The 27,451-nt window shown below is 43.8% G+C and overlaps 2 protein-coding genes across 8 annotated transcripts in view; one reads left to right on the forward strand and one right to left on the reverse strand.

Annotated features, from left to right (window-relative positions):
• Nucleotides 1-904: 904 nt before the first annotated feature.
• TIPIN (TIMELESS interacting protein) lies at nt 905-16,015 on the forward strand. Of its 3 annotated transcripts, none has more exons than XM_081965233.1 (8): nt 905-1,016; nt 4,914-5,066; nt 6,722-6,815; nt 7,943-8,018; nt 10,054-10,176; nt 10,283-10,346; nt 13,955-14,158; nt 15,565-16,015. In XM_081965233.1, the coding sequence occupies exons 2-8, from the start codon at nt 4,937-4,939 to the stop codon at nt 15,693-15,695; spliced, it is 822 nt and encodes a 273-aa protein (XP_081821359.1). In that variant the 5' UTR covers nt 905-1,016; nt 4,914-4,936; the 3' UTR covers nt 15,696-16,015. The 3 variants fall into 3 exon arrangements, with proteins under 3 accessions (XP_081821359.1, XP_081821357.1, XP_081821358.1); XM_081965231.1 differs by lacking the exon at nt 905-1,016 and adding an exon at nt 1,785-1,894; XM_081965232.1 differs by lacking the exon at nt 905-1,016 and adding an exon at nt 2,404-2,422.
• Nucleotides 16,016-16,164: 149 nt separating this feature from the next.
• Nucleotides 16,165-27,451, reverse strand: part of DIS3L (DIS3 like exosome 3'-5' exoribonuclease) — a 43,701-nt gene continuing 32,414 nt past the window's right edge. For 4 of the 5 annotated variants that reach the window (XM_081965208.1, XM_081965206.1, XM_081965207.1 and 1 more), the window contains exons 12-17: nt 25,902-26,435; nt 25,132-25,286; nt 24,860-25,038; nt 22,538-22,683; nt 19,760-19,934; nt 16,165-19,103 (exon numbers count right to left, since the gene is read on the reverse strand). In XM_081965208.1, coding sequence (XP_081821334.1) covers nt 18,789-19,103; nt 19,760-19,934; nt 22,538-22,683; nt 24,860-25,038; nt 25,132-25,286; nt 25,902-26,435 — 1,504 coding nt within the window. In that variant the 3' untranslated portion in view covers nt 16,165-18,788. The remainder of the gene's footprint in view (nt 19,104-19,759; nt 19,935-22,537; nt 22,684-24,859; nt 25,039-25,131; nt 25,287-25,901; nt 26,436-27,451) is intronic. The other variant, XR_014176394.1, reaches the window with a different exon arrangement.

The raw sequence follows: 27,451 nt of genomic DNA on the forward strand, positions 1-27,451 counted from the left end.
TTTAATGTATGCCAATTACATTCAAAGTGACCATAAAGTTATTCTAAGTCAGGGGTGTCCAAACTTGGGAACTTTAAGACTTGTGGACTTCAACTCCCAGAATTCCCCAGCCAGCCGGCTGGGGAATTCTGGGAGTTGAAGTCCACAAGTCTTAAAGTTCCCAAGTTTGGACACCCCTGTTCTAAGTCTTAAGCCTAAAGAACTACAACTCTCAAATGCCCCAGCCAACCGGGGGGGGGGGGGGGTGACCAGTAGTAAATCACTGGGCATGTCCAAATAGACAGGCTACTCAGTAGATGCTGCGCCAGAGAAGCAGCAGAATGGCCAGAGAAGTGTCCTAAAAAATGCAACAAGATTTCATGCGCAAAGAAAATCCAGCTAGCAAAAAAAAAAAAACACACACACACAACATTAAAACTCAATTATTCTTACCTATTTCGTTGTATTTATATTGTACAATGACAATAAAGACTATACTATTTAATACATGCAGCATAATATTAGACTAGAAAAATGTAAATTTCATTAAAACCTAGAAACCCATATTTTTTTAAAAAAAACATTAATATTTAGGTTTATAAACCTTGCACTGCCAAACCCGACCAGAAAATAAACGCACAGAACGAACTGCCTAAAGTTCTATGAAAGTTGCAGCGGCAACAGCAGCGCATGCGCACTCGGCCGCAGCAGAGCGGCCCAGAAATACGAGGGGAGGGCAGGCAGGGAGTGGGTACGCATGCGCAGAGGAGGAACGTCACCCACCGGAATATGAGCGTGGCATAGATAGGAGATTTTTTTGTAGAGGTGATCTCTTCCTCATTCAGAACTTCTCTCGGGTCACCTGATGGAGCCTCTCAGTTGGGCGGGGTTGGGCTGCCTTTTCACCCAAGCTACCTGGAATGGCGGAAAGGCGTTTGTATCTGAGGGTGGCATCTCCATGAAGGACGCCCCTGCAGTAGTGAAGGACAGCATTGCTTTTTCCTGGGTTGCAGCACCCGGGTTTGCTTTGTTTCCTGGTGAGCTTTCACAGCAGGACTGAAGTTGCTTTTCCTCACTTAACCTGGGGATTTCCTCGTGGCCTCCTTTCCATTGCAGCTAATTTTTTCAATGCCGGCCAAAGGACCCAGACACAATCTAAGCAAGCCTCTTTCTGGTTTCTTGCCCACCCACTTTGCAGAATGTCAACCTTTTAAAACTCAGGTCTTCCAACTTGGCAACTTTAAGACTGGTGGACTATACTGGCTGGAAGATTCTGGGAGTTGAAGTCCATCAGTCTTAAAGTTGTGGCTGGAGGATTCTGGGAGTTGAAGTCCACCAGTCTTAAAGTTGTGGCTGGAGGATTCTGGGAGTTGAAGTCCACCAGTCTTAAAGTTGTGGCTGGAGGATTCTGGGAGTTGAAGTCCACCAGTCTTAAAGTTGCCAAGTTGGAAGACCTGCTTTTTAAAAGGTGTTTGAGAGAACGTGACCTCTCTCTACAGCTATGGAGATTCTCAGCCATCCAGGACATGGTTGTCCCAAAGATACTTTTTTTCAGGAGGCAACTGGACTTTGTTTTTTCTTTTGAAGACGTTTCACTTCTCCTCCAAGAAACTTCCTCAGCTCTGACTGGGATGGGGGGGGGGGGGGAAACGGAAGCTTCCTGGATGAGAAGCGAAACGTCTTCAAAGAAAAAAAAGTCTAGTTGCTTCTTTGGGGGGGGGGGAGAAGCACTTTGACCGCTCTACATTTTTAAGTTTGCGGTGCCGCGGCTCCTCTCGCGAGAGGACGCGAGATGCCCGCCTAAGATTCCCGCGCTCCCGCGGTTTTTTCCTTCGCTCCGGAAGCGGAAGCGCAGCGCAGAAGGCGGGCTCAACTGCGTCCGGGGCAGCCGGCGAAGGCGAGGGCGACTCTCTTGGTAGGAAGGAGCGGGATGGCGGAGCCTTTCGGGAGGCAGCGGGATATTTGGGGCGCGGGTGGATGGGCATCCTCTGCCCCGGGAGCTGGGAGGCTTCTCTCTCTGGCGCAGGAGGCTCATTTGGGAAACCCCGGTTGTCCCGGGCAGTCCGTGGATGGGAGGCCACCAGGAGAGCCAACTCCAGGGCGACATTCTTTCCTGACCTGAGAGATTAAAACCCAATTCTTACGCTCACAATTCGAAATCTGGTTCAAAATTCAAAAGGTTTATTGCAAAGAACTGGAATAGAGGTTACCCAATGGCTTGAGTACAAGGAGCGCAAAAACACAGATTTCAAGCAATACTGTTGTCCCCAATTCGGGTCTGAGTTTGGTGCCGAAGCCAATGATGGACGCCAAACACGAGGTGCAGGTTTTCTGATTGCTCTTTATGGGAGTCCTCCAAGGAAAAGGGTTCCTGGTCAAAAGGCCAAGAACAAAGGATTCAGGGAGCTTTATACATTTTCACTAAAGGAGAAGGCGGGACAAGGTGAAATAATAAGAAATATCCTCTAATAAACATTTTAGCAATAATTCTACAATTTGTTCTATTGTTCTCTAGCTGTCCCATTCCAAAGCTTTGGCTAATGAATGCCCCAGGAGTTATCTAATGCGCATTCCATTTGCTGCAGGCCACCTCTATTGCTAACTTTTAGCTGAGGTCTGCAAGTTGTCTAATTCCTGTTACTTTTTATCAGCTTTCCAGCTACCCATGAATTGCTACAAGCTTTACACATGCATATTTCCTGTTGATAAGCATTCTTTGTTCTTGTGAGACAGACAGGCACTCCCCCCCCCCACCCCATTACAGTCTTCCTGATTTACTTTCCAGGGTGTGCCGTGATCTTGCTCATCAATACAATTTATACTTTTCTAACCATTACGCCCAACGCCTGAGAAGGAGCCCTCCCCACCTCCAAGGTCATTCTTTGAAGTTAATTCGCCTTTCAAGAGGTCGGTCTGACTTTTCCTGCAGATCCCTTTAACTCATCTGTGCCACTTCCTTATTTCATTTTAGGTGGCAGATGTTCCCATCTCACCAACTGGTGTCCTTGTCTTCAGACTTAACTTTACTGTACTTCAGTGCCAAAGGAATTTTAGCAAGTCATCCTGTATTGTCTTTACTGCTTACATTTGTGTTTAATTTACATTCAGGAAAAACAGCTCCAAGAGTCTCAGACCTTCGTGTTACATTTTACACTTTTACATGAAAGAGTAACTTATTTTTATTTATTCATTTCCTTCACTGGCACAGTAGTCCTGTCTCCCATCTTTCCTGAGGGCAAGACAAGGAGCAATGGGTGGAAACAAATCAAGGAGAGAAGCAACTTAGAGAACAGGAGAAATTTCCTAGACACCAGGATCATATTATCATATGTGGAGGACGTGTGCAGAGGCAAAAAAACATTAGGCAAAAATTCGCTTGTGTGGGAAAGGATGATACAGCAGCATGTTGATTTAAACTGGAACAGTTTTTGTTGGATATTTTACCAGAGAAATATGGTAAAGAAAGTGTATATTTAATTATTCACGTAATAGCTTCAGCTAAAATTGTATTTCCACAAAATTGGAAAATGGGAAAAAATCCCCTCAGAGGGAGAGGTAATTAAAAAAAATATTAGACTGCAGAAATGAACAGATTAACATTGGCAATTAAAGAGAAGGAAGAATCAGAGTGTTATAAGATACGGAGATGTTTTTATCAGTGGATAGAAAATGAATATAGACAAAAAGAAACAGAAAATTGAATAATTTGGAAAAGAATGCAGAATTATAGGGGAGGAGTTGAATTAAAAGGCAACTGAAATGTAAAGATAAATGGAAGATAAAAATAGATTAAAATGATGTAACTGTTAAATATGATGACACAAAGATTGTACCCAGATGACACATGGGAATGGCAAATATTAAAATTATTTTAATTAAATGATTAAATAAAAATAAATGATTAAATAGAGATGTTAAATTTTTCCTGCAGCAAGTTGGCTGTGGCAAGTTGTTCCATTCCAGGCCCAAAGTCCCCCAGCTGGATTTCATGTCTAAGGCCTGGCTACAACTCGCCATCTCCTGCCTTAAGCTTAGGCTGGTAGCTTAGGCTGAGTGGTCGTAGATATGTGTGTATATGTGTGTGTGCGTGCACATACTATGTATATCGCACAGGTATAGAACAGATTGACAAAAAAACAGCTGGGTTGACCCTCAGAAATGAGGAGGTGACAAGCTGCCTGGAAAAGCAAAGGGAAATCATCAAAGCCATTGAAGACTGAAGGCAAACAAGGTCCAAGCAGAGCAGGGGTGTCCAAAGTTGGCAACTTTAAGACTTGTGGACTTCAACTCCCAGAAGAGCTGGCTGGGGAATTCTGGGAGTTGAAGTCCACAAGTCTTAAAGTTGCCAACTTTGGACACCCCTGAAGTAGAGGAAGGACATCATGGCTTCAAAACCTAAGGGACTGGTTGGTCAAAACTCAGCAGCACTTTTTCATGCAGCTAAAAATAGGATTGCCAACATGATCGTCAATGTCTGATGATAGGTATGGCACAAGAAGAAAAATAGAACAGGTAGTACCTGGCTAAACAGCACTAAGAGAGAGAGCAATCTTGGAGTCCTAGTGGACAATTGCTTAAACATGAGCCAGCCGTGTGCAGTCGCCGCCAAAAAAGTTAATACAATTCTGGTTTGTATAAACAGTCATATAATCAGGATCACATGAAGGGTTAATAACACTTAGCAATAAGGCCTTGCTAAGACCACACTTGGAATACTGCACCCCGTTTTGGTTGCCACAATATAAAAAAAAGATGTTGAGACTACAAAGTGCAGAAAAATGCAATAAAGATGATTAGGGGACTGAAGGCTAAAGCATGAAGAACAGTTGTAGGAATTGGGTATCGCTGAATTTTGAGATGTCATTTAATTCTGCAAAGATTTCAGAATTGTGCTCTTCAGCTTTATATTTCCTCTTTTTTATTGATATTTTCAGATTTTAAGCGTTGTTGAGGCAACATGATAGATCCTGTTGAAAACAATTTGTTTGATCTTCCTGATTATGAAAACACCCACGATGAGACCTTTCAGCCCCTCCTCCCCCCAGACTCTCCAGGGGGGGCAGCTGAAGATGCCTTACTCAATGGAGGTAACTATTATCTTGACAATTGAAATATTATGTATTTATTTGTGAATAAGCCTTACAATATTCGTTGGGAGTGTCTCCAAAATACACATGCATATAAATGGTCAATGCTAGTAATACCAGTTATTTTAGGAGGATTTCATTTTATATATAATTATATGCATGCAATGGGTGGAAACTAATCAAGGAGCAACTTAGAACTGAGGAAAGATTTCCTGACAATTAGAACAATTAATCGGTGGAACAATTTGCCTCCAGAAGTTGTGAATGCCCCAACACTGGACGTCTTTAAGAAGATGTTGCATAGCCATTTCTCTGAAATGGTATAGGGTTTCCTGCCTAAGCAGGAGGTTGGACTAGAAGACCTCCAAGGTCCCTTCCAACTTTGCTATTGTATTGTATTGTTTGTGTGTATGTATATGTGTGTGTGTGTGTGTGTGTGTGTGTGTGTATGTATGTATGTATGTAGATGTGTGTGTGTGTGTGTGTGTGTGTGAATGTGTGTTGTATTTGTGCTGATAAATAAATAAAGGGAAACTAGTATAGATCTATTTCAAGCTATTTAGCTCTCATCAGCTAGCCATACCCTTACTGGGATTCGAACCAGTAAGTAAGGGAACAAATGAGCAATTTGCTGTAATACCTTTATGATGGGAAATTGGGAGGTGGGGTTGACAGTTGAGGAAGAACAGAGTCTTTTGGAATCTGTTTCGTGTGGGCACGCTGACATCTTCAAGGCCGTTTGTCCCCGAGAGTGGAATTTTACCAGCCCAAACACCTCAGCTTTAATTCTGTATTGGCACTCGGGAATTTTAGATTCCGCTCGGCTCTCCTGCAATCTTAGTAAAAGTGCCTTTTCACTTCAAACGGAGTGGAGAGTTTTACTTCCCTAAGAGATCAGATTTGGATAAGTCTGACACGAACTTTTCTTTCATTTAGCAGTCTAATTGTACTTCATCTAAAATTATTTGGTTCTGAGGGGTCCAAGGGATTCTCATGATTTCTTTCCACCATATTGCAAAGGCTTTTTTTCTTCATTTAGCTGCTTTTAAGATTAAGCAGCCTTCTCCTATATGGACTTGATAGGACATGTTCATATAAGAGCTGTAGAGGCACAGTGGTTAGAATGCAGGACTGCAGGCGACTTCTGCTGACTGGCAGCAGTTCGATCCTGCCCAGCTCAAAGTTGATTCATCTTTCCGAGGTTGATAAAATTAGGAACCAGATTGTTAGGGCCTACAGGCTGACTCTGTAAACAGAGAGGGATGTAAAGCTCTGTGAAACGGTATATAAGTAAGTGCTATTGCTAAGTGCTATTCTTGTTGGCAAGAATGGTCTCTCTTCATTTTAATATTTACTCAAGTAGTAGTCACTATCTGTTGTGCCTATAGGAGCCATACACATTTTGAGCCTGGGTGGATAAAAGTCATGCCTTATCTTCAACACCATTTCTGCCCACTTGCAGTTGATTTGCTCTTGCTAGTAGCACTGTCTCAGTTCTTTTAATATTGGCTATCATGTTACCTTTGGCATTCTCTTCTTGGTCGTACATATATTTTAGCTAGATGTATTTCCTAATGTGAACAATTCATAACGAAAATCCTATAGGTACAATTTGTGTTCCTATTTTTAGATTTAGATTCTATTTCATTCACCAGATCCAGAGGGAAATCAGTTGACCCAAAGCAAGGATTCTTCTGTGACCACAAGAAAAGCTCTTAAAAGACCAATACCTAAATTAGATGCTCAAAGGTACGTAGTCATCTTTTACTCTCTGTGTAGTGCATATCCTATTTTTATATGTATGTATGTAAAAATACATACATACAAACAATATATATATATTTTACACAAGCCTCAATTTTGCTATTTTGAAAATGGTTTTCATGCCAAACTCCTGGAACAGAGATGATTTTTCTCTGTTGACCTGTTTGGTGCCTCCCAAAGTTATGAGAAACATCTTTTGTCGCTGAGTATTGGGAAGCTGCCTGTGGGCTCACTCCTTGACATTTAGCTATGGGATTGCCCTGACTTGCTTCATGGATTTTTTCAAGTGCCTGTGATCTTAACATCTGGTTTCTACAGGTAGTCCTTGACTTATAACCATTCATTTAGTGACCGTTCAAAGTGACAACAGCACTGAAAAAAGTGACATGACCATTTTTCATACGACTATTGTAGCCTCCCCATAGTCACGTGATCAAAATTCAGACACTTGGCATATGACTCATATTTATGACGGTTGCAGCGTCCTGGGGGTCATATAATCTCCTTTTGTAAGTCTTCTGGTAATCAAAGTCAACGAGGAAGCCAGATCCACTTAACAACTGTGTTAATCACTTAACAACTGCAGAGATTCACTTAACAACTGTGGCAAGAAAGGTTGTAAAATGGAGCAAAACTCACTTAACAATTATCTCACTTAGCAACAGAAACGTTGGGCTCAATCGTGATCGTAAATTGAGGATTAGCTGTATTTTGTAAAAAAAAAAAAGTCAAGATTGATTTCAATTTTTGTGTAAAATGTGTTGATTTGGGAATTATGTGTGGCAAAATGTACTGTTCCTTTATGAACCCTGCTGGGCCTCCAGAGTGAGGTTGTGGGAAGATGATTAAAGGACTTAAGTCAGGGGTGTCCAAACTTGGGAACTTTAAGACTTGTGGACTTCAACTCCCAGAATTCTGGGAGTTGAAGTCCACAAGTCTTAAAGTTCCCAAGTTTGGACACCCCTGACTTAAGTAAATTCTGCAACAAAGCCTGTTGGCTGGACAAGGCCTAAGACTCACAAAGTGTTGACTTCCTCTTTCAAGATCTTGGATGATGGCGTACCTATTTATGATATTTTACAAGTAACTGGAGACCCTTCTAATGTTTGCAGATTGATTTCAGAGCGCGGACTTCCAGCTTTGTGCAATTTGTTCGACAACGTTACCTTCCAAGGTAAAGGTCACGAGGTAAGAAATGGCTGAGAAAGATTTTGTGGATTTTTGTAGTTGTTCTACCCATATATAGTCTAAAATATGTCAGAGTTGTAATGTTCAAAGATGAAGTTTGTCTTCGATATACTGGCTGAAATTTTCAGAGCTTCCATGCCAGGCTGTTTAGCTTTATTTAAAGTAGTTGTGCATATATAGAATTGATTATTTTAAGTATTTTCTGTTTGATTTTATACTTCTGCAACTGTTGAGGCTCCAATCTCTACAGGCAAAATAATTATTCAAACAAAGATGTTCTGGATAATAATGAAATGACAGACATTACAGATAGTCCTTGACTTACGATCACAATTGAGCTCCACGTTTCTGTTGCTAAGTGAGACACTTGTTAAGTGAGTTTTACCCCATTTTACGACCTTTCTTGCCACAGTTGTTAAGTGAATTCAGCAGTTGTTAACTTAGTAATTCAGCCGTTAAGTGAATCTGGCTTCCTCCTGGGCTTCACTTGTCAGAAAAGGGGATTGCCTGATTCTCTGGGACACTGCAGCCGTCATAAATATGAGTCAGTTGTCAAACATCCGAATGTAAATCAGGTGACCATGCAGATGCTGCAACGGTCATAAGTGTGAAAACTGGTCATAAGTCACTTTACAGTGCTGTTGTACCTTCAAGTCATTACTAAATGAACTGTTGTAAGTTGAGGACTACCTGAATGCAGTCTCAAGACACAACAATCTGAATGCAACATCTTAAAAATAGAAACCAAAAAAAGAAGAAGTGCATTCTAATCTTAAAATGTGAGGTTTTAAACGTTCTTTTCTGAATGCATTTGCGGCATTTAACCTTACAGAAAAAGTGCTGTTTTTAAGGCTATTAAACGGTCAGAAATGGGTGTGGTGCTAACAGGGAGAGGCTAAAATGCTGCATTTTCTTCATATACTTGAGGGGCTGCCCCAAAGAAGAGGGGGGTCAACTTATTTTCCAAAGCACCAGAAGGCAGGACAAGAAACAATGGTTGGAAACCAACCAAAGAGAGATGCAATCTGGAATTAAGGAGAAACTTCCTAACAGTCAGGACAATTAACCAAAGGAACAGCTTGCCTCTAGAAATTGGGGTTGCTCCATCACTGGAAGTTTTTTTTTTTAAAGACTGGACAGCAACTTGTCTGAGATGGTATAGGTTCTCCTGTTTGAGCAGAGGGCTGGACTAGAAGACCTCCAAGGTCCCTCCCAGCTCATTCATTCTATTCTACTTCAAATGCGTAATGCAGAAATAATTATTGCCATCGATGTAAAAGAACCAGTCCAATTCAGATGAAAAGCCAAGGCGTTTCTAGCATCTCAAGTTTCTGCTAAGGAGGGAAAAAATACTCACAAGGACAGTGAATGTAGGTGTAATATAAACATCACATACTGTAACAACCGGTTTGTCCAGCACTGGAAATGTGAGTGTCTGTGTGTGAGCTCCCTTGCCGCTTTGGTGGCCCAGTTCCGAATGGCTCATGGCTCAGCAATGGGCCGCTGCCCGACGGTTGGGAGCCCTGCTTTACGCGATACATATAAAGAAGTTTCCACCAAATCCTTTGAATTAAATAACGGAACAAATCCTAGCAACAGGCAGGTCTCATTTATTTATTTAAAAAACATGTCTCATATAGCAACAGCTTTTAGACTACTTGACTAAATATTAAAATGAAGAGGGACCATTTTTGTCAACAAGAATAGCACTTAGACTTCTATACTGCTTCATAGTGCTTCACAGCCCTCTCTAAGCGGTTTACAGAGTCAGCCTTTTCCCCCCCAACAATTTGGGTCCTCGTTTTACCCACCTCGGAAGGACATGGCTCATCTAATGATCCCAGGGCCCTCAAAGAGACAGTAACAAGAAAAATCAGAAGAAAACAATCCTTCCCACCAGGTGCCAGCTCAGACCAACAGCCTCCGGGCTGAATGCCATCCTAGCTTAATGCTCTTCCTGGCCTTTGGGAAGACTAAAAAGGGACCCTCCATTCTCCTGTTGCTGCACTGGTCAAACGTATTCTCCTTTATTTAGGCAGCTGACCTGAAGACGCTTATAAGGCACATGGAGCATTGGGCCCACCGCCTCTTCCCCCAACTTCAGTTTGAAAGCGTTGTGGAGAGAATAGAGAGCTTGGGAAATAAAAAACCTGTTCAGGTGAGTGTTAACGGGATTAGGTGGGGGCGGGGGGGGAGATAAAACACTTAAGGGAAAGCTTACACCTCTTGACCTGGGATAAACAGCGTTACCTTTGCCCCTCTAGGCGTCCTTAAAGAGAATTCGACTTGATCTCCCTCTTTCGAACGAAGACTTCGGAAATCATGAAGGCACGTATGGCTTTAAAACATTTGCACTCGATTCTTTTCGTTTGAATTGACCAAACGTAAATGCCCCCGAGAAATAACAATAAAATAATAAGTAAAATAATAAATGATAATGGCCTAGGACAGGGGTGTCCAAACTTGGGAACTTTAAGACTTGTGGACTTCAACTCCCAGAATTCCCCAGCAGCTGGCTGGGGAATTCTGGGAGTTGAAGTCCACAAGTCTTAAAGTTCCCAAGTTTGGACACCCCTGGTCTAGGATTTTTAGTCTTTAGTTATTAGAAATTAATAGTCCTCAGTTAAAATTAACGAGAATTTATACTGAGGAACTCATGTCAAGCATGTAGCATAGGTAGATCTCAGGTGGAGCTCTCCCCTCACAATCAGGAGGCTGTAAGTTCAATCCTAGGTAGAGGCAGATATTTCTCTCCCTGGGCACTACCAGAATATATCTGCTGAACAAAACTCCGCATTGGTGACAGGAAGGGCATCTGGCCACTAAAACACTCAACTCCATTCAGTTGCCCAGACTCCACCCAGCAAGGGATTATGGGGTCATTAAAAGAAGAGGATAGGTAGACCTCAACTTATGAACACGGATTTCTGTTCCTAAGCAATTTAGGGGTTAAATGAGATGCGCCTGATTTTATGACCTTTTTTTTGCCATGTTGGTTAAGTGAATCATGGGCATTAAGCAAATCCAACTTCTCCTGTTGATTTTGCTTGCCGGAAGCCAGCTGGGCTGGTCCCAAATGGCCCATGACGTGACTGAGACCCTGCAGTTGCTATAAATACACACCAGTTGCCAAGTGTCCAAAATTCGATCACGTGACTATTGGGCATGCTGCAACAGTCGTAAGTGCAGGGATGGGCCAGAAGTCACTTTTTCAGTGCCATTGTAACTTTGAACAAGCAAATGGTTGTAAGTTGAGGACTACCTATAGTTTCTATTGAGTAAGCCTAGAAAATAAAACACCTGTGTGTGTTTGTTAATAAATGTTTTGTTGAGCTAAGAGCAAAACCATCCCAGTTCCAGTATAGCAGCGATGGCGAACCTTTTTTGGCTCGCATGCCATAAGTGGGGGGGAGCGCAGGGGGGTCATGTTTGGGTGTGCCGCACCCATAATGCAATGCATGACCCCCCGTGCGCATGCGCAGACTACAGGCGCTTCCCCCCCCCATTTTTACATGCTTTTTTCGCCCTCCCCAGGGTCCAGAGGCTTTATAGGAGCTTGGAGAGGGTGAAAACAGCCTCCCCCGCCCCCCAGGCCCTCCAGAGGCATCAGGGAAGCCTCTGGACAGTCCCTGAAGCCTTCGGAGCACTCAAAACGACTCTCTGAGCAAACCAGAAGTCACTTCCGGTTTGCTCAGAATATCGTTTTGAGCGCTCCAAAGGCTTCAGGGACTGTCCGGAGGCTTCCCTGACGCCTCCAGGGGGGCCGGGGGAGGCTGTTTTCGCCCTCCCCAGGCTCCTATAAAGCCTCTGGAGCCTGGGGAGGGCGAAAAATGGCTTTAAAAAAGGGTGAACTCAGCTGGCCAGCACGCACATGCACGCTGGCCAGCTGACAGGGCAGAGCCTTGCGTGCCCTGACAAATGGCTCCGCATGCCACCTGTGTCACCCATGCCATAGGTTCGCCATCACTGCAGTATAGCCTAACCAGACACTTTCCCTATAAATTGGAATCACTTTTCCCAAGAATCCCAGCTATCATATTTTGGTTAAGAATCATCTACTTCTTTCTTCCTAAGGAGTACAGGTAGTCCTCGACTTACAAACACAATTGAGCCCAAAACTCCTGTTGCTAAACGAAACATTTTTAAAGTAAGTTTTGTCCCACTTTATGACCTTTCTTGCCGCCTTGTTTGATTCACTTGTTGTTGAGTGAATCGCTGCAGTTTTTAAATTAGTAACATGGTTGTTAAGTGAATCTGGCCAGGTCAGGGGTGGGCAATTAACTTTCCTACATAAGAAACTTAGGTGGAGGGCCACTGCCCCCTCGCTGCCACCGTCTTGGGGCTGGACAGGAACAGACAAAAGAGCTGGATGTGTGCCAGGGTCGTAAAATGCTCATGTCTGTAATAGGTAGAAATATTGGAAATGGTTAGGACAGTGGTGAATTTCATTAAATTTCTTCAAAACTGGGTTAAGAATGACTTTGAGAGTATATGTCAAGAGGCAAACTGGCATTGGGAAGAAATTCAGTTACTGATTTCCAAACAATTGAAGGCCAGGGAAAACTGTTCAGACTGTTATAAGGAGTTGTTTTATTCTTTCTTCAAAACATGTGGCTGCGATAAATTGTCGGTTGTATTTGTAAGCAATACAATACATCCCCCAGGTAGCCACACACATTAATGCGATGGTTCCTGCCGACAGTGTCTGTCTAGTTATCAGATTTCTGTGCGATGGCTCCATACATTTATTTATGAAAGGATTTGGGTTGCAAGGAAAGAAAAACGATAAGTCAGTGGTTGCTTTGGTACGAATTCCAATGATTACCGTATTTTTCGGACTATAAGACGCTCCGAAGTATAAGACGCATTTAGCTTTTGGGGAGGGGAAAAAAAATCTGCCTCTGTAGATTTTTGCAGCAAACAGCATGGTCAGCTTCAGCACAGCCTGAAGCACAAACAGCTGATTGGTGGTTGGATCTGCCTCCCGGAATTCCTCCCAGTCAGCTGTTCCAGGCTGTGGGGATCGCCGCCACCCATCGGCGCCTGGAACGGGTTAAAAATGGGATGCGTGGAGGCTGAAAAAGGCAGGTGGAGGCGGCAATGGGTGGTGGCGATCCCTGCAGCCCGGAACAGCTGATTGGGAGGTTTTCAAGGAGGCAGATCCAGCCGCCAATCAGCTGCCTGTGCTAAATCCGGCTGTGCTGAAGCTGACCAAGCTGTTTGCTGCAAGGAGGCAAATTGCTGGGAGGCAGAGACTGAAGGGTGGAGACCAGCAGGTGGGCGGAGCTTTGGCAACATTTGCTGTATAAGATGCAGGCATTTCCACCCACTTTTTTTGGGTGGGGGGGGGGGGAGTGCTTCTTATACTCTGAAAAATACAGTATGTAAATAAGTTTGTTTTACAACTAGTTTTTTTTATTGTATGGCCACTCCAAAGTTGCTTAGAGAAGGTGGGCAACCATGCAGATCGAACAATAAATTAAAAAATGAACATTTAAAAAATGAACAAAAATGAACAAAAGAGGGCATTTTGATTTGGGCGTTTCTAGCAATGAGATGTGACTTAAGGGTGAAGTGATCCCTGGAGGACTTTTTTTGAAGCAGTCCAGCTTAACCGTAGAGGTTGCCTGGATCAGGGGTCTCCAATCTTGGCAACTTTAAGACTTATGGACTTCCACTCCCAGAGCTCCTCAGCCAGCTTTGGGAGTTGAAGTCCACAAGTCTTAAAGTTGCCAAGGTTGGAGACCCCTGGCCTAGATCAACGTTTCTCAACCGTAACAACTTGAAGCTGTGTGGACTTCAACTCCCAGAATTCCCCAGCCAGTTGGCTGGGGAATTGTGGGAGTTGAAGTCCACACAGCTTCAAGTTGTTACCATTGAGGAATACTGGCCTTGCTGATAACTGATGAATAGTGATACTCTTCCATCTAAAACAGGTGAAGATGAGAACAACAGACTAAGCCCAGCCGCTGAGGAACCAGTTTTCCTTCCCGAAACGCAGAATACCCCCAAAGAATCTGGTTCTCCATCTTTAAGTCCTGCCCTGACCGAGGAGCAACAGCAGAGAATCGAAAGGAACAGACAAAGAGCCCTTGAACGAAGACAAGCCAAAAACCAGCTCAGCCAGTCTCAGAGCGATGGTGAGCTCTAAGTATCTACTGGGAAAGACCGGGGCATTTGGGGGACACCAGGATGCTCAGGTTCCTCCTCAAAAGTCACCATTTTAAACCATTTAAACCTAGAGAGGCTCCTCTTTCCCTCCCCCCAAAGCTGCTTTCCTGAATGTCGAAGGGTAAAAAGTAATTTTAATATTATTATTATTATTAAATAATAATAATTTAAATAAGTAGAACTTCAATAACATTGGCTGCAGGGAATTTTCATATTTGTGTTGCTAGAATTCACCACTTCAGGCTGTGGTTGAAAGTTGACGCTTCTCATTTAATTTGATTTTTGAGAAAGGGCACCCAATCTCTGCTTAATGGTGACATTTGAGAGTCACGACAGCAGTGAAAAAAATGCAGGCTTCTTAATCCGCATTGTTGGGAGACGTAGATTCACGTCGGTCAATTGTAGTGTGTGTTTAAATCAAGGGTGGACAGCTGGGGCCCCTTGACGGCCTGTGGACTTCAACTCCCAGAATTCCAGAGCCAACCTTGCTGTGGTTTATTAAGGCAGCCCCACCCACCCCCCTTTTTTTGGAGAAAATCAGTTTACAACGGTATTTCTCAACTCCTGGCAAAAATGCAGGAGGGCTGCCCCAAACTGCCTGGCCTGTAAACCAGTGTTCATCCGATAACAGCCATCCCAGCTATTGGGTGCACTGCTCCAAGAATTGTTTTCAATATGGCAGAAGAGGAAATTTACTACATACGTAAGTAATTAACTGTGTTGAAAGTGTTTCTTCTGTTAAATTGTGTCCAATTTTCAGAGATCATTTTTCTTGGCAAGGCTTTTCGGAAGTGGTTTGCCATTGCCCCCTTCCTAGGGCTGAGGGAGAGTGCCTGGCCTAGAGGTTCAAGGCCCCCAAATGGTGGGACTAGATCTCCTGGTTTCTGATCCATTACCTTTCCCCCTACACCAAATGGGTCATCTTGAAATTTTACTTGGGCTTTCATCCCCTATGTAGTTTTGGCCCCAAACTTTTTTCTCCGAGTCCTTCCTGGGCACTGGGGACTTCTAGCCACCCAACGGATGAAGCTGGGAACAGAGAAACACCTCAAGGTTTCTTATATTCTGTGTTATTTAAACAGTGCAAGATTCTGTTTTGAGAACTCTGGCAGAGCCTGATAGGATTTGGCTATAGTCTTCCATGGAAATCTGTAATGATCAGTATTTGCCTATCAGTATGTGCATTGTTTTTTTTTAAATCAAGTGTTTTCTGCAAGTTGATCCCTGAGTGATAATTATTTCCCATTTTCTACTAAAGAGAATTTTTTCACTTCATAAAACTCATGAAGCAATTGACCAGTTGGAAAACTGTGCCATGATAATTAACGTATGTTAGAGGAAAAGAGCTGATGCCAACTTTTTTTCTTTCCTTTAGAGTTGCCTACAAATGAAGAAGACGGCACCATTACAGCTCAGGAGAAGGACGAGGTCTGCATAGACCAAGCTGGTGTTCCTTTTCAAGCTACTGAGGACACGCAAAGTAGTACAGAGCAAGTGACTTTTTAGTTCTGTGGAATGGGAATTTCAGCAGAGTTTTGTTTTTACTGCAACTTTAGATGTCAGGGCTGGTTAATTTGGCAGCTACTATAATTTTTAGTGTTTTCTGTTATGCCAGCGTTTTAAAGAAGTGTTTTCATTTCAGAGGAAGAACATTTTAAGCTTTAAAGCAACATTTGTACCGCAAACGTTAATGAAAACTATACATAAAAGTCAAATGATGCTATATTTCTACAATTTAAATCTTTTATAACTTTCCCATTGTGAAATATTTGTAATTGCCCATATTTTATACTAGAAATGAAAATAATAAATCTTGGAAACCAGAACTAATATATAAGCTTCAACCTGAAAAAAAAAATCTTCTAATGCTGTAATTGCTGGTTAAAAGCTATGATTGCCTTCCACCTTTTGGATTTAAAGGCATGGACTGAAAGATATGCAGAAATAGTGAACTAAAATCTTTGTTTACTAAAAGAAGCAAGAGATGAATGGAAAAGAGAGCTGGAAGAGACTTTGGAGGTCTTCTAGTCCAGCCCCCTTCTCAAGCAGGAGGACCTATACCATTTCAGATAAGTGACTGTCTAGTCCAGGGCTGTCAAACTGCCAGCCTATGGACTGGATGCGTTATGAGCTGTGATGACGTGGGTTTGACACCCCTGGTCTAGTCTTTTCTTAAAAATACCCAGTGACTTCTGGTGGCAAACTGTTCCACTGGTTAATTGTCCTCACTGTTAGGAAGTATCTCCTTAATTCCAGGTTGCTTCTCTCCTTGACTAGTTTCCATCCTTTTGTTTCTTGTCCTATCCTCTGGTACTTGGAGAATAATTTGACCCCCTCTTCTTTGTGGCAGCCCCTCAAATACTGGAATATTGCTACCATTACACAATACGCCCCTAATTCTTCTTTCCTTTAGACTAGCCAAACCCAAATCCTGCAGCCGTTCTTCATATGTTTTAGTCTAGAGGCCTTTGATCATCTTATTTGCTCTTCTCTGAACTTTTTCCAGTCTCAACATCTTTTTTGTAGTATGGGAACCAAAATTGGCTGCAGTATTCCATTTCATGCAGGTCACAACTAATACTTAATGCTTTGCCACTGTCTCCTTCGTGGGTCTGAGAAAAAGTGATTACCCAGCTATTATGCTCAAAACGGAACTCACAGTCTCCCGGTTTCCCGTCTGACACCTTAACGTCAGACCCAAACTGGCTCCAACTTATATCCAGAGACTGGATTTAAAGTATCCTACATACCTGATGTGGGGAAAGAAAATACACCTGTGGGTCAAGACTCGAATCCCGATGAACACATATATGCTTTTTTTTGGTGGCAACTCAAAGTTCTTATCAACACCGTCCTCTAGAATTTCAGGATGTTTTGCTTCTCACTGTAAGTTACAAACTAGAAATTCCCTGGAAGTCTCTAATCAGGTAAGAAACAAGCCCACTTGTATTTGGCTTCTAAGTCTGGACAGGTTTGGGAGTGTGAGCACACATTGTACAAAAGCAGGTTAAAGAAGAATCATTTTTATTTTCCAAAACCACTTCAAAGAACTGTACAATGTGGACACCCCCCTTGGCTGCTAAGTCTGTATTTTAAATTTTTAGGGGTGGGTTTTAGGTTGTTTTTAATTTTTATCACTTTGTACAGCCTATTGTTTAATTCGATTTTATGGGAATTTAAGGGTATTTATTTTTGTATACGGTTTTTTAATGAGATGTCTGTACACCGCCCCGAGTCCCTTCGGGGAGAGGGGGCGGTCTATAAATCAAATAAAACTTAAACTTAAGTGCAGACAAGGTGGTGAAATCTTTGGCCCTTCCACTGAAAGTGATGCCTGCCAGCTTTGATCGTAGTTGGGGAAGGAGAAGACATTTGTTTTGCTTCCACAAATTCATATGAATTAAATCTTAAGCCTGGCAATTCACTGACGTTTGCTAAGAAATAAAAGCTTGCTTCACATATTATGCCAAGCTGGTGTGAACTCACTTGAGGAGTGCTTGTGCTACAGGGGAAAAGACCAGGTGTGAACGATAAGCGTGGGGGTTCCACCCTCAATAAGAAGGACATGGTACTATAAATAGCAACTAAGATTGAGGCACAAACCAGTCACCAGCACTTTAGTGTATTTAGAGAACCTATGAGGTTAGTACATGGTCCATTACAGATCCAGAACATTAGGTTAACCATTTGTAATTATATTGTGCAAATCCAGGTGTTTTTGTGCTTTTATAGAGAAATTAGGATTCCTACAAAGAAACCTTGAAAATTCAACTTTCAGCATAAGAAAATAGCATATTTGAACATCAAAAATAATTTGGTTTTGCTTCCTGTAGACTTCAAACACTAAGCAAACACTGCTTATAAACAACCTTTTTTAAATAAAAAAATACTGAACTAAATTTGTTCTTAGTTACATCTGACTATTTCCTGTCATTTAAATCAGGGGTCTCCAACCCTGGCAATTTTAAGACTTGTAGACTTCAACTCCCAGAAAAGCTGCTGAGGAATTCTGGGAGTTGAAGTCCACAAGTCTTAAAGTTGCCAGAGTTGGAAACCCCTGATTTAAATACTGTATATCCAAGTGTCTGCATGTCAAAACAACTAAAAATAACTTAACAGTAGCTCAGTGTTTCTCAGCCCCAGCAATTTTTAAAATGTGTAGATTCTTGATTCCCAGAATTCCTGAGTCAGTATGCTGGCTAGGGAATTCTGGGAGTTGCCATCCATGATCTTAAAAATTGCCGAAGTTGAGAAACGCTACACTACCCATTAAAATATTTTGAAGCAGCTCACTTCATGTAGGTTTCTCCACAGTCAAAATTACCAAGCAGGAGTATTTTAAAGAACTAAGCTGCTACATCATCACTTAACTCCCTGAGGTGCTTAAGAGCTATTTATATTTCTCTGTATTTAATTTATAAAAGACAAAGCATATCTTCCATGACCAATAATGGCTGTAAATGGATTTAAGAATGCAAGCTTAAAATAGAATCTCCAATTTTTTACATAACATTGTAATAATAAATTTACAACTTTAAAAAAAAAACACAAGGAAACAAGAAGAGAGGGGTTGGCACAGAAGCCGTGCGAAAGGAGGCCTCAGGCTCCACGGTCTGCAGATACATCCAAGAGAGACAAATCCTTGATTTCTTCTAGCAGGTGATACAAACTCCTCCTGCACTGGGTTTGCCGATACTCTTCGTCAAATCCTTCCTTTGCCTGGTTTGCTTTGGCCAGATTCTGTGCAAGTTGCGTTTCCTCCGCCGTCTTCGTGACTTCCCTTACCAAGTCTGTTCTAGACATTTGGGGCGTCTGAGACGGCTCCGTTTCCGAAGTCTGGTATGGTTTGCAGCTTGTGATCTGAAGTTGGATCCTGTCTGCATGGCAGCGAGACGTCTGCACGGAGATTTTCACCTGGGTAAAAACAACTCGGGAGTAAGTCTCTTTGTCAGACCTGCCACGGCTTAAACCCCTAAATAGAAACGATCCTTGACTCCCATTTTGCTGAGAAAGGTATAGTTTTATTAGAAATCAAGCTTATTGCAATCATGCAAAGCCAGAATCGAAAATTGCACGCCAAAATCCCTTATTTCAACTTCTTCCCATCCCTTATCTACCTCCCATTACCCACTCCTGGGCAACCAATGAGGTTCAAGCAAGATGTTTTCTTAACGGACAATACAGAGAGAGTTTGATATGCAGCTGTTATGCTGGATGGCCTTGAAGCAGCATCTCGAGGAGATACAGCATACACTTTCTGTTTCCCCTGTTTTCCCATTACATTTCCCTCCCCCCACTACTGTTCCAGGCAGTCTGTCATCAAATAGCGAGCACACTAGCATAACTTAATGATGTGTGTAGTAAAGCAGTGGCCCCCAAGCTTTTGAGCACCAGGGAGCAGTTTCTGTGGAGGGAGGTTTTTCCCACAGACCAGGGAGAGGTGTGGTTTCATGCGCTGCCTAGATCCTGCACATGTGCAAATGGGGCCTCGCTCGCTTGCACAGCCCGGTTCCTGATGGGCGGCGGACTGTTGCCGGTTGGGGACCCTGTCATAAAGATGCATCACTTACTGTCACGTGATCAAAGAGATTCAAAGTCACAGGCTTTCCGACAGTGGGAGTGGTGATAATTTTGCTGGGGAAGCGCTGCAAAGATCCAGGTTGCCATTCATAGTCCCCATCGGTTGGACACGAGAGGACCAGCCCTTCCTTGCTCCTCAGGTAGGCAGCTCCTTTAATGCCATACCTGTAAGAGAAAGGGCGTGCTTGATACTTCAGTAAGATCCTTCATAACTTTATATTTAATGGCCAGGAAGCTGATGCATCAAATAGAAGAGTCATTGGCCACAAGTTAAAGCAGGGGTGTCAAACTCAAGGCCTGCAGGGTGTTTAGATCACGCCCTGCGGTGCCTCTGCCAGTGAAACCAGGCTTGCAAGCTCCGTTTTTGGCTGCCACGGCCTCCCGCAACCCTCTGCTAGTGAAAACGGAGCTTAGGCATGCGGCCCTCCCAAGCTCCGTTTTCACGGGCAGAGGGTTTTAGGAGGCCGCGGCAGCCAAAAATGGAGCTCAGGCATGCAGCCCACCCGAGCTCCATTTTCGCTGGCAGAGAGTAGCAGGAGCCCATCGCAGCCGAAAACGGAGCTCGGGAGCCCATTTTCTCTGGCAGAGGGCTGCAGGAGCTCATCGCAGCTGAAAACGGAGCTCAGCAGCCCATTTTCACTGGCAGAGGGTTGCAGGAGCCCATCGCAGCCGGAAACGAAGCTCAGGAGCCCATTTTCACTGGCAGAGAGTTGCAGGAGCCCATCGCAGCTGAAAACGAAGCTCAGGAGCCTGTTTTCACTGGCAGAGCACTTGGGCCACCATAGGCGCCCCAACACGAGTGATGTCAAGCTGGCTATGCCCACCCCAGCCCCCTAAGGTCAAAAACAACCCGGATGTGGCCCTCAATGAAATCAGGTTTGACACCCCTGAGTTAAAGGAACCCAGTAGCTGCTGGAGAAAAGAGTCCTCTGGATTGGCATCATGAAGATCCTGTGCTAGATACCTTATTTGGGGGAGGAAAATGCACTCTGTATCAGAGACTCAGAGCATGCTCAAAGGAACCACTGCGGAGCACCTACTCTAGAGGCAGATGCGATGTCAGCCCTTTGGGGAAGGTCCAGACAAGAAGAATAAACCATGAGTACTAAAGGTGCTTTTCCAAAAAGGCAACTGGGCTTGGCTTTTTCCTTGAAAAAGTTTCACTTCTCATTCAAGAAACAGTCTTCAGTCTTCATTTCTTGGATGAGAACTGAAACGTTTTCAAGGGAAATCAAACACCCAAGTCTAGTCGCCTTTTGGAAAAGAACTTTTGGGACAAACATGACCTGGATGATTGAGAATCTTCGTAGACATGAGAACTAAAAGTATCTTTATTGTAAGACTAGCCGGTGTTGCTCGGGTATTTATTTACAGAGGGAAAATGACCAAATGTAATTTCTAATGTTGGATTTCCCCCCTCACCAGAGGGAGCCCCCTTGTGGAGTACTGTGAAGCCGTTACCATGGCAACTCCACTGCCCTGCACAGTAGAAGCCATTTTAAGGCACAACAGGCTGTATTGTAACAGAACACCCCCCCCCCGAAGGGTGTTAGGGGTGTCTTGCCCCCCCTTCCCCAAATATCTTTCTCCAAAGGGTAAGTCATCTGTGTACCAAGTTTGGTTGAAATCGCTTGAGGCGTTCCAGAGTTATGCTGGAACACACACATGTACATACATGTTTTTATCTATCTATCTATCTATCTATCTATCTATCTATCTATCTATCTATCTATCTATCATCTATCTATCATCTATCTATCTATCTATTTATCTATCTATCATCTATCTATCATCTATCTATCTATCTATCTATCATCATCTATTTATCTATCTATCTATCTATCTATCTATCTATCTATCTATCTATCTATCTATCTATCTATCTATCTATATCTATCTATTAATCTATCTCATCCATCTATCTCTCTCTCTCTATCATCTATCTATCTATCTATCTATCTATCTATCTATCTATCTATCTATCTATCTATCTATCTATATCTATCTATTAATCTATCTCATCCATCTATCTCTCTCTCTCTATCATCTATCTATCTATCTATCTATCTATCTATCTATCTCTATCTATCTATCTATCTATCTATCTATCTATCTATCTATCTATCTATCTATCTATCTATCTATCTATCTATATATCTATATATCTATCTATATCTATCTATCATCTATCATCTATCTATATCTATCTATCTATCTATCTATCTATCTATCTATCATCTATCTATCATCTGTCTGTCTAGCTATCTATCTATCTCAGAATCTTGAAGTCTGGAAGCCCTTCTCTCCTTACTTTTACTTTCCAGAGAACCAGGGGGTTCCCTTCTGAGACACTTCCCAGGCCTCTTTTCCTTCCGTGGACTGAGATACTTTTTGCATGTTGTTGTCTAAGCTGCGTTTCTTCCTCCTCCCATCTCCCAAGGTCATTCTCACATGCCGTTACATGAATTGAGGTCTAAACCACGGCATCTGTTTGGCAGAGATCCTTCTCGGAAAACTCTTACCAGCCACTGCCTGCAAAAAAACTTTGCTAGCTGATTGTGGGATCTCCAAGGAGCCTTTCCCCAAGTTTCTAGGTGTAGCTGTTTCTCGTCGGTTGACTCTCCCTTGACAAAACGTTTCTACCCCTTTTTCACTGGGACAAATTCAGAACAACTTCTATCTTGAAATTCCGCCCTTGCTTCCAGTGCCTTGCCTTTCCTCACCTCTCTTGCAGCCTTTCCTCACCTCTCTCCCGGGTGCCTCCTCACCTTGGCACAAAGACGAGCACGCCGTTGGTTCGGATGGAATAGATCACTCCGTCCGTTGAGCGCTGCTCCTCCCGCGCAGGACTCTTGTCGTTGAAGAACATGCACTGGAAGAGCCCCGTGGACTCCTTCTGAACGTTCTGGGCCGCCTTTCCGAAGAAAGCAATTGCAATTAGCCACAGACTTTGCTCTCAAAATGTTTTAGGGTCTCAGATATTGTCAAATCCGGGACCTCTAATGCTGCTGCCATTTCTTTGGCCCTTGTCCCTTTGCCAGCAGGATCTGAACTGCTGGTCTGCTCTGTTGTAACTAGCTAACCAGCACCCTTGAAACAGAAAATCCACTGTGGCTATTTAAAAGAAAAACCGGGATTAGAGAGCCACTTTGGTGTTCTGGTTAAAGCAGCAGGCTAGAAACTGGGAGACCATGAGTTCTAGTTCTCTCTTGGGCATGAAGCCAGCTAGGGTGACTTTGGGCCACTGCTCTCTGAGTCCTAGAGGGCAAATCTCTTTCAAAAATAAAGGTAAAGGTTCCCCTCACACATATGTGCTACTCGTTCCCGCCTCTAGGGGGCAGTGCTCATCTCCATTCCAAAGCCGAAGAGCCAGCGCTGCCCGAAGACGTCTCCATGGTCATGTGGCCGGCATGACTAAACACCAAAGACACACGGAACGCTGTTACCTTCCCACCAAAGGTGGTCCCTATTTTTCTACTTGCATTTTTTAATGTTCTTTCAAACTGCTAAAGTGGCAGAAGCTGGGACAAGTAACAGGAGCTCACACTGTTACACAGCGCTAGGGATTCGAACCGCCGAACTGCTGACCTTTCTGATCGACAAGCTTAACGCCTTAGCCCGAGTCACCGCGTCCCTCTTCCAAAAATATTTATTTATTTATTTATTTTATTTATTGGATTTGTCAACCGCTCCCTCTCCCCAAGGGGACTCGGGACTATTAGCTAAGAAATCTGCCAGAACTTGTCCAGGCATTCAGTAGTAGTCAACACCAATGCATACCCTTCTCCGGTTCATACCTGTGGATTTTGCATCTGTGCAAAAGCCCAACTGAATGGCTGCACAGCCAAACCGTCCTAAAGCCACCTGCACCCTTGATTGTGGCAGCTTCCATGGCATCGTCAGCATCTTCTCAAGGGGATACAGCTACCATCATGATGCCCTTTGGAAGGGGGTGGTGGTCCCTGGTGGTCTCTGATCTTCGGCTGTTTTCTTGCAGGTGTTTCATTACCCAAACTAGGTAACATCATCAGTGCTGTTTGGGTGATGAAATGCCTACAAGAAAATAAGCAAGCTCAAGAGAGCATCAGAGGACCGCTCGTTTCAACCCTGAGCAACGAATATTCTCTTTTATTGTGAGTTTGGAAGCACTGTCGTATTCTGGATCCTGCTGTCATTCGGCACTTGGCACTTGGCACATGAGAGAGGATTGTTCTCTATCCCCAGGAACCACACTTGAAGAACTATTGACTAAGGTGGGCCTTCTGTGTGATCATCCACATTGAAACCAGACCTTGGCTTTCCTTTGGGGTTCAAGAACCATTGTCCTATTTAGTCCACAAGGGTGGAGCTACAACCAAAATTCATGAGGTTTGCATAACATGAAATAATGTTTCTAACACTATGATGATCTATGCAAGCTGTGTAAGACTACAAAAAGTTTGACAAAAAGTTTTTTTTCCCATGACGGTGAGGCATGCTGAAGGAATGAGAGGTAGCCTTACATGCGTAGGAAGCTACCATGATCTCAGTAGCTGGTTATCTTGGATACCTACAAGCTCACCTAATTAGCAGAACCAGATGTTGGAATAAAGGAAAGGTTACGCACAGACATACGCATTACAGCTGTGATCTCGAGTAGCCTGTTATCTTTTAGCCTACTATCTCACCAAGTAGAGACGGGCCGTATCAGGGAGTTATGTGAGATTCAACCTTGGCCTGAATAGCATTCTGGATTCACTAGGGAAAAAATGGGGGACTAAACCAAAACAATATATTGTTGCTCTGTGCTTTGCTTGTTAAAACTGTACAAAAGCCAAATAAACTCTGCGAAGGCAGGCAGACATTTTTGACACCACTGCTTGACGGATTTCTGAAACCTACAGCGTGCGCCTGTTTTCTCTCTCTGCCTGCTCTGTTAAGGTGGGAGACAAAAATGCCCTCAAGTCTTCTTGCTTTCTGCAGAAAATAAAAACTGATTATCGGTAGCCTCGTGTTCGGAGTTTTATTGGAATTATCAGATTCTGAGCTGAATTCAAAAACCTTGCACCTGGATGAAGCGTGGATAAAAGGAAACTGGTCTGTAGCCTTACCCGGTTCCTGTGGTTGATATGTCTGCACAGCTCTTCAAGTTCTTTATTGCCAAGCAAGCCGCCTTTCGCATCGACTCCCTCTTCTCCTGAGGTGGCCGCTAACAAGAGTCTGTGGACAATTATATCTGCGTACCTCCTAATGGGTGATGTGAAGTGGGTGTATTTATCTAGCGCAAGACCTAAGGTGGAAAAGACAAGAAAAAAGCCCAAAGTCCACAAGGCCAGGGGCGGAAGAAAGAAACGAGACACGGCGCCCAAGGGGCAGCAAATACCGTAATGGAAGAAGTCTTCCTCGGGACATGATCCAGTTGAAAAATAGACCGCGTTTGACATGGCTTGAGTGACCATAGACCTCAGCAGCTGGTTTACCAGGGGGTCAGAAGGATCCACCGCTCTGTCCAGAGAATCAGCTAATGCCTTGTTAGACCTGTCAGCGAAAGAACTACCGTTACTTCTCTTAATCGCTCAACGCCACATAACAGGAGTGGGCAACGACGGTCCCTTTACGACCTGTGGACTTCAACTCCCAGAATTCCTGAGCCAGCTGGAGTTAAAGTCCATAGGTTGTAAAGGGGCCATCGTTGCCGACCCCTGCCCTATAGAGTTTTCAAGCTGATAAGTATAATACAATTTTTTTTTACTACCGATTCTGTGGGTGTGGCTTGGTGGCATGGCTTGGTGGGTGTGGCCTGGTGAGCGTGGCAGGGAAAGGATCCTGCAAAATCTTCATTCCCTCCCCACTCCAGGGGGAAGGATATTGCAAAATCCCCATTCCCACCCCACTCTGGGGCCAGCAAGAGGGGCATTTGCCGGTTCTCCAAACTACTCAAAATTTCAGAACCTGTCAGAACCTACTGGATTTCACCCTTGGTATAATAAAGTCAACAGTCTGCCGTGGCATCCAAACAAGCCAATGCAATGCTAAGTTGCATTAACAGAGAGATACAATTAAGATCATGGCCAGGGCACATGATGCATTCAGCCCGTGGGCTGCGAGTTTGACAGCCCTGCCATGCACTAAATAAATAATACACCCACTTACCGTGTGTCAATCGAAAAGCCTTTTGCACTTGCACATTCTCGGACCTCAGAAAAAAACTCCTGCCGGGGCGGCGGGTGCTGACGAAGCAGCGCCTGGTAGGGGAACACCTCCCAAATCCTCCTGGCCACCCAGTGGTTTGCCAGGATCATGCACTCGGCGATCGTCTCGTGGACTTCCAGCGGCTGGCGGGGGATAAGGTCATCGATGTTCTTCTTGTCATCCAGCTGAACCCTGATTTCCACCCCTTCCAGCTCCAGGGCTCCGTAGCTGCTGCGTTTGGCTCGGAGATGGCGGGCAACGTCGGTTAACTTCCCGATGGCCCACATCAGTTCACCCAACTTCTGTCGCCGTGTATTTTCCCCCATGGCTTTGAGCTCCGGGATTTCGGCGGCAACAGCCAGGTCTCCCTCTAGCAAAGCCTGGGCGGCCTCGTAAAAGAGTTTGTAAGAAGAGCGAATGATGGTCCTCTTGTACCAGACTCTCTTTATTTCGTAAGAGGCCTTGTCCAGCTCCCAGATGACGCTCACGGCATACCTGAAAACAAATATTCAAACCAACCCCAGTGAAGGCACCCACAAGCAATGTGTCAGGGCTCCAAGGAATACACCCACAGCACAAAAGAACTCCCAGGCAGATACATTCCTCAAAGAACAGTTTTCCTGGCTATATCATATTGACACAGGCTGGTGAAAACCGGCTCTGAATGTTCCCACAGTTTTCATCTTCTGTTCTGTAAAGTGTATAAAGTGCAAAAATGGAGTTGCTCAGGTTCTTCTCTTTCAGAAGAATAACCCCAACTCTTTCACCTAATTAAAACTAAAAGTTTTTCCCCTTCCCCAAATAATCAGTCATAGGGTCCAATCAAGGTGCCATCCAGTTGCCTGGTAACATCACTCCTCCTCTCTCTCTGACCAGGTGTGAGAATGTCCTTGGTTCCCAGGAGGAAGTACCGTATTTTTCGGAGTATAAGATGCACCCTTTTCCCTCAAAAAAGAGGCTGAAAATCTGGGTGCGTTTTATACACTGAATACGGCCTTTTTTGCCTCCCGAAACCCCGCCCCTTCACCAAAATGGCTGTGCATAGCCTTATGGAGGCTTTCAGAGAGCTCCTGGAGGCTGGGGCCGTTTTTTGCCCCCCCCCCCCAGCCCCCAGCAGCACTCTATAAGCCTCCATAAGGCTATGCATGCAATTTTTTTGACAAAAAAGGGCTGTTGTTTGCTCGTTTTCCCCCCACACACACACCCAGGAACACTGCAAGTTCCCCCAAGGCTATTCATGCCTTTTTGTTCTGGAAAAAAAACGGGCCCATTTCCACAAAAAACAGGCCATTTTTGGAAGGTTTGCAGAGTGAAAAAAAACTTTTTTTCCCTCCCTTTTGGAAAGCTCTTTAACTGATTGATGAGAATTAGATTGATCAAGTGCTGTGCCAGCAGAAACAAAGTCTTAGGTGCTGCAGATTGTCAGCTATTTCCTTCTCCAGCACATGGATAAATACACCTGGAAACATCTACCTACCTACTCTCTCTCTCTCCCTACTTACCTATTGTAT

This window comes from Natrix helvetica (assembly GCF_964273705.1).
Source record: "Natrix helvetica genome assembly, chromosome: 12".
Classification (NCBI taxonomy): Eukaryota; Metazoa; Chordata; class Lepidosauria; order Squamata; family Natricidae; genus Natrix; species Natrix helvetica.

Coding starts and splice junctions, on each gene's coding strand:
- TIPIN (XM_081965233.1), top strand. CDS start 4,937: ATGATAGATCCTGTTGAAAACAATTTGTTTGATCTTCCTGATTATGAA. Junction 6,816..7,942: donor CCTAAATTAGATGCTCAAAG/GTACGTAGTCAT, acceptor TAATGTTTGCAG/ATTGATTTCAGAGCGCGGAC. Junction 10,347..13,954: donor AGACTTCGGAAATCATGAAG/GCACGTATGGCT, acceptor CATCTAAAACAG/GTGAAGATGAGAACAACAGA.